We start from the raw sequence: 6483 nt of genomic DNA, 5'->3' as shown, positions 1-6483 counted from the left end.
CTATAAGAAAAATTCATATATGAGATAACTTAAATCTACTGAACCAACAAGATATTTTTAAATGTAGCCTAAAAATCAAGTCTATAAATTGTGGCTGTGGGCAAGCGCCCTTTACTTCATGGCTGATTCGAGAAATCCTTCCGTTTATTGTATTTTTACTACATTAGTTAATGATGGCCATTCAATAATTCGTTTCATCGTCCATTCTTTTACGGGGTTTTTTTTTGTGCGTAAATTGACCTCAAAGTTTACCTTAGAACTTCCTATTTTTAGTAACTCTTCATGTGTCCCTCTTCCCAAGTAAATAGACTATCCACAATGTTACAATTGACACACACAATAAGGAGGCTATTCTTAGTCTCTTCTCGTAGAATTATCGATACCGAAAACTTCGCAGAAGAAAAAGATCAAGAACTCACACGAATTAAGAGAGAAAATCAGAATCTCTCATGATTCCTTATCAACCAAAAACAAAGATTTCTAAGGGTCAAGCGTTTAATAGATGGCAGAACAACACGAAAAGAAAAAATGGTGTATCCTCATGTGCGTTGAAACTTAAATCATAGACGAAAAGGAAACGATACAAAGTTATAAGGCATCATGAAAAACAATAGAAAGGCTGGGACGGAGGACTCCGCGAAATGGATGTTAGAGAGCGTCGAGATAGATCCAAGTGGTGGGGGTTCGGTGAAACAACCGGAAAACATAACCAATAACAATAATCCCGAGAGTAGTACCGGTAGTGGTAATGGTGGTGGGATCTTGAGGAATATGTCTAAGAATCTCGGGGTGGGATCAATGATCAGATCTATGAGCGTGTCGAAATGGAGAAAGAGCGGGAATCTCGGATCCCCGAGTACGAGAAAGAGTGGAAACTTGGGGCCTCCGCTACCTGTGGCCCAAGAAAAAAGACCAGGGCCACAAAGAGTTGAGAGGACTACATCTAGCGCGGCTAGGGGACTACAAAGTCTCCGGTTCCTTGATCGGACGGTCACTGGACGGGAACGAGATTCATGGAGATCGATCGAGAACCGGTTTAATCAATTCGCCGTTGACGGGCGGCTTCCCAAGGAAAAATTCGGCGTTTGCATTGGTAAAACTATGATTAATCCTTTTTTTTGTAGACGTAATCTTTACAAATAAGGTTATGTTTTTTATTTGTTGTTAACTTGAAAAGATTGTTCTTCAAATTAAAATAAAATGATGTTTTTTTTATAATATAATTATGTATGTGTATTTAGGAATGGGAGATTCATTGGAGTTTGCGGCAGAAGTATACGAAGCATTGGGTAGGAGAAGACAAATAGACACAGAAAATGGGATTGACAAGGAACAACTCAAGCTTTTTTGGGAAGACATGATCAAGAAAGATCTCGACTGTCGCCTCCAGATCTTCTTCGACATGTAACCTCATATTTTTCATGTTGGTTATAATTTGTGAAATATATAGAGAAAAATGTTAACAGTTGCGGTTTAGGTGTGACAAGGACGGAGACGGGAAGTTAACAGAAGATGAGGTTAAAGAGGTTATAGTCTTGAGTGCATCCGCGAACAAGCTTGGGAATCTTAAGAAGAATGCAGCGTCTTATGCTTCGCTGATCATGGAAGAACTTGACCCGGACCAAAACGGTTACATTGAGGTTTCATCTTGATTCCATTTCCATAGCTATTTTTATGTTGCATATTTTGGTTTTTTTTTGTTAAAAGTTTTTGTGTTGCTGCCTTTGTCCACTCTGACATTTATTTAGTTTACATCGACCAGATGTGGCAACTCGAGGTGTTATTAACAGGAATGGTATCAAACGCTGACTCAAAAAAGATCGTGAGGAATTCGCAACAGCTAACGCGAGCCATGATCCCAAAACGTTACAGAACATCGACTAGTAAATACGTTTCAGTAACCGCAGAGCTAATGTACGAGAACTGGAAGAAGATATGGGTCGTCACATTGTGGCTCGCAGTAAACATCTTCCTCTTCACGTGGAAATACAATGACTTCACTACAAGCCCTCTTTACAACATCACCGGCCGCTGCGTTTGCGCCGCCAAAGGAACGGCCGAAATACTGAAACTAAACATGGCTTTGATCTTGGTCCCTGTTTTAAGAAGAACCCTAACGTTCCTCAGATCAACTTTCTTGAGTCACCTGATCCCATTCGACGATAACATCAACTTCCACAAGCTGGTAGCGTTGGCGATAGCGGTTATTTCCTTGCTCCACACGGCACTACATTTGCTTTGCAATTACCCGAGGCTAAGCACTTGCCCTCATGATTTGTACTCGAACTACGCGGGAAATCTCTTGGGGGTCAAGCAACCTACCTATTTAGGTCTAATGCTGACCCCGGTTTCGGTCACAGGAGTTCTAATGATCGTCATTATGGGTATCTCATTCACGCTTGCTATGCATTACTTCAGAAGGAACATAGTGAAACTGCGTAAACCATTTAACCGTCTAGCTGGATTTAATTCGTTTTGGTATGCTCACCATTTGCTGGTTATTGCTTATGCTCTTCTTATCATCCATGGTTACATTCTTATCATCGAGAAGCCTTGGTACCAAAAGACGGTAAGTTTATATACTACAATGAATATATGTTAAGAGATCTAGAGAGACGTAACGTAACATATTAACTAAACTTTAGAGTCTTAAGTTTTTTTACAAATACTTATGTTGTATGGAAAAATACAGACATGGATGTACGTGGCCGTGCCAATGGTTCTGTACGCGGGCGAGAGGCTCTTCTCACGAGTTCAAGAACACAACCATCGTGTCCACATTATCAAGGTAATTATTTAAGAGTGGTATATATATATATGCCTTCTTATAATTTTATGAATTAATTCTGATGATTATGAAGCGTAATATGTAATAACAATTTCATTGTTTTTTCTTCCCTCGTAAATTGTTTTTGCCTAGGCAATTGTATATTCAGGCAATGTTCTTGCACTCTATATGACAAAACCTCAAGGGTTAAAGTACAAAAGTGGTATGTATATGTTTGTCAAGTGCCCTGATATCTCCAAATTCGAATGGTAATAACATATTCTTCTAAATGATATAGTGTTATATAACTTACCAAAATAAATATTATATTTTTATCATTGAAAATATTTAATTGTCATTTTGTTTTTGTGATTTAGGCATCCATTCTCCGTCACTTCTGCACCCGGAGATGAATACTTGAGCGTTCACATAAGAGCATTAGGAGATTGGACCTCTGAACTTAGGAACAGATTTGCAGAAGTAATTTTCTTAATTTGTTTTTTTTTTTTTTTTTAATATGTTTGGATCACTTTCAATACATGTCATAACCAAAATCAAATTCCAAATTTGATATTTATAGTTACTTTTTGTTTTTTTGTAGACATGTGAGCCTCATCAATCATCCAAACCTAGTCCAAATAATCTTATTCGAATGGAAACAAGAGCAAGAGGTGCAAATCCTCTCATTGAAGAATCACAAGTCTTGTAAGTGAATTTTAACTTCTTGATAAATCAAGGATATTCTTACATAAGATGGTCCAAATTTGATCTCATTTGATCCATATATATCCACAACCAGATTTCCAAGAATTTTTATCAAGGGACCGTATGGGGCTCCGGCACAAAACTATCAGAAGTACGATATTCTTTTGTTAATCGGGCTAGGGATCGGGGCGACCCCATTTATAAGTATCCTAAAAGACATGTTGAACAATCTCAAACCTCCAAAACCTGTAAGTAATCTTTAACCAAAGTGAGTCTTGAAGAAACGATAAGACTATATGAAGCAAAGTATAAAGGGGTGTAAATTTTGGAAAATGCAGGGGCAAAAGCATGAAGGAAGTGTAGGAGGTGAAAGCGTAGGAGGTGCAAGCATTGGAGGCGCAAGCATAGGAGGTGCAAGCGTAGGAGGAGGTAGTGTAGGAGGAGGTAGTGTAAGTGGAGGTAAGAAGTTTCCACAAAGAGCATATTTTTATTGGGTGACAAGAGAGCAAGCTTCTTTCGAATGGTTCAAGGGAGTTATGGATGATATTGCAGTGTATGACAAAACCGTAAGTTCTAATATCCAGTTTCAAAAAGTATGAATTGAGTTTTAAATTATACATGTTGTAAATTTTCATATTAGTTTTGTGATAGTCTATTAATATACAAAAATATATACTATAATGTTAGTCTTCAATTGATTTTACAATACGTTGGGAAAGCTTAATGATGTCACGCATTTAACATAGGATATTTTTTATCTATATCTTTATGATATATTTTTGTGTGTGTAATGTATTTGGCAGAACGTGATAGAGATGCATAACTACTTAACAAGTATGTACGAAGCAGGAGATGCAAGATCTGCTCTAATCGCTATGGTCCAGAAACTTCAACATGCCAAAAACGGTGTTGATATCGTCTCCGAGAGCCGAGTATGTTTAAACTTTTTTTTCTTTATTATTTCCACTTTGATATTTCATTTACCTTAGTTCTATTTCTCATCGCTATTTAAAATAATAGAAATTTCCTATATTCCCACCTGATTCAGATACGAACCCATTTTGCAAGACCTAATTGGAGGAAGGTTTTTTCTGAATTGTCAAGCAAGCATGAAACTTCTCGCATAGGTAATTGGTTCTTTTATTTATATTAAAACACTCTTTAATATTGCTAGCAAAATACTTTAAGTGTTTTTTTTTTCAATATTCAAGTTTAGTTCTCATTCCATGTATGGAATTAGAGAATCTTCATGTGTTTACCTTTGGTCGGTTTTTTTTTATATTAGTTGCATAATAAGCACTTTTTTGCATTATTTTTTTTTTTAAATGGAAGATGTTTAAAGAATCTATAATCATGATAGTGATTTCTGGCCTTATTATTTTGGATTTCTTTTCACCTAGCTAGACTATAAAGATATAAATAAATTTTAGTTTAGTTGGTAAAGAAAAATTATAAGGGAATAGGTTTATGTTTCTTTTTTGGGACTCTTTTTTTTTTTTCATTTGAACTTTTGTATTTCATAACATTTTTTATTTATTTGAGATGATCTTAATTTATATGGTTGATTTCAGGTGTGTTCTATTGTGGAAGTCCAACGCTTGTTCGACCACTAAATTCACTTTGTCAAGAGTTCAGTCTGGAGTCGTCCACCCGATTTACTTTCCACAAAGAGAATTTCTAACTTTTTTTTTGTTTCTTTTCATAAAATTGTTTGTAATATATTGGTTATTATTGAAACAAGAATTTTTGAGTTGAGTTATCTCACTTAGACTTAAGGACAGTTTGTAGTTAGGTATGTACTGTATAGTCATTAATTATTCACGTTGTGAAAGATAAATCTCAAGATAAAATTTTATTTCAGTGACATTTTTAAAATTAAAATAGTTGATGTAATGCCCTCAACATTATTTATTAGTTTAAATGGAAATTAATTTGTCCTATCATTTAATGACTAAATTCTTTTTAAACTAAATTTATTCTCACAACGCACTGGATTTCAAATTTTATAATATTAACAATACAAATTACTGAAAATAAATATAGTCATGTTACAACTATAATTTTTCTTTACCAACTTAAAAAGTTACAACTATCAACTATATTTATTTTATTATCTTACCAAGAAATAATAAAGTATAGAAACTATTAAAAATATTTGATAGGTACCACATAATAACAAAAGTTAGATTTTTTTTTTTTTTTTTTTTTTTTTTTTTTTTTTTTGTCAAACAACAAAAGTTAGATCTTGTTAGTATATCTTATGGTTTTGGCATATTCTTATCTTATAGTAAATGCAAATTTGATCATCAATTTAGGGATGGATAGATGTAACATCCATCCATGTCGCTTCAATGAGTTTGACGAGCACGATTTACTAATCAAACCAAGAATTTTTCGACCAAGTCATGAATACCAATGTCCTCTTATTTTGAAGCAAGATTGCCCTGAGCATCAATGTGAAACCAACTAATATTGAGTCAACATGGTTGCTTTGGATCACAAAATAGAACCAGCCATGGAGTCAAAATTAACAGTATAGAACTTGACTAGAAACTTAATTAAGATCATAATATTTTGCTAAATAAGATAAGATTGGAGAACTCCTTCACTCTTACCAGGATCTCGCGTGCGTCAAATGTGATGGCAGATTATTTTGTTCTTTCTGAAATTTCTTTTGTAAACTCTTATCTTCCGTTTTGGGCAACCAATCTTGAAGTTATCTTTTAATTAAATGTTTGGTTGACAAAAAAAAAAGATAAGATTGGAGAATCTACTTAAAAAGTTTATTTTACTTTACACAATCAATAAACCCAAATATATTTCCATTTTTGTAAAAGATAATGTAGTTATCTTTAAGATACGGTAGATGTACAACAAGAAAAAATGAAAATTTTTAAGATAATGTAGAACAAAAAAAAAAGAAAAATTTTTTAAGGTTTACCAAAGTCAAACACTAAAATCTAAAAAGCTGTGTATCTTCCCATTCTTCTCGTCTCAGTTTCACTCTTTAT

General features: G+C 34.3%; 1 protein-coding gene and 1 long non-coding RNA gene across 2 annotated transcripts; one reads left to right on the top strand and one right to left on the bottom strand.

Annotated features, from left to right (window-relative positions):
- Nucleotides 1-325: 325 nt before the first annotated feature.
- On the top strand, nt 326-5332 carry LOC104780397 (putative respiratory burst oxidase homolog protein J). The gene is made up of 13 exons (XM_010504889.2): nt 326-1093; nt 1242-1404; nt 1478-1640; nt 1763-2569; nt 2693-2788; nt 2921-3036; nt 3145-3247; nt 3369-3472; nt 3567-3720; nt 3811-4038; nt 4276-4404; nt 4521-4599; nt 5044-5332. Exons 1-13 carry the CDS (start codon nt 601-603, stop codon nt 5151-5153), a joined length of 2745 nt encoding a protein of 914 aa, XP_010503191.2. The 5' UTR covers nt 326-600; the 3' UTR covers nt 5154-5332.
- A 168-nt stretch (nt 5333-5500) lies between these two features.
- LOC147945896 (uncharacterized) lies at nt 5501-6217 on the bottom strand. Its single transcript, XR_015596803.1, has 2 exons — nt 6088-6217; nt 5501-5916 (listed from the first exon to the last, which is right to left on the bottom strand). It is a non-coding gene; the product is annotated as an uncharacterized LOC147945896 (long non-coding RNA).
- Between the last annotated feature and the right edge of the window lie 266 nt (nt 6218-6483).

Source organism: Camelina sativa, chromosome 4 (assembly GCF_030686135.1).
Source record: "Camelina sativa cultivar CO46 ecotype springtype chromosome 4, ASM3068613v1".
Classification (NCBI taxonomy): Eukaryota; Viridiplantae; Streptophyta; class Magnoliopsida; order Brassicales; family Brassicaceae; genus Camelina; species Camelina sativa.
This window is presented reverse-complemented; position numbering and strand designations above follow the sequence as displayed.

What these genes read in the sequence shown, in the direction of transcription:
- LOC104780397 (XM_010504889.2), top strand. Translation starts at nt 601, where the DNA reads ATGAAAAACAATAGAAAGGCTGGGACGGAGGACTCCGCGAAATGGATG. An exon ending in ATTGAAGAATCACAAGTCTT is followed by an intron (nt 3,473 to 3,566) that starts GTAAGTGAATTT and finishes ATCCACAACCAG; the next exon opens with ATTTCCAAGAATTTTTATCA. An exon ending in GCATGAAACTTCTCGCATAG is followed by an intron (nt 4,600 to 5,043) that starts GTAATTGGTTCT and finishes GGTTGATTTCAG; the next exon opens with GTGTGTTCTATTGTGGAAGT.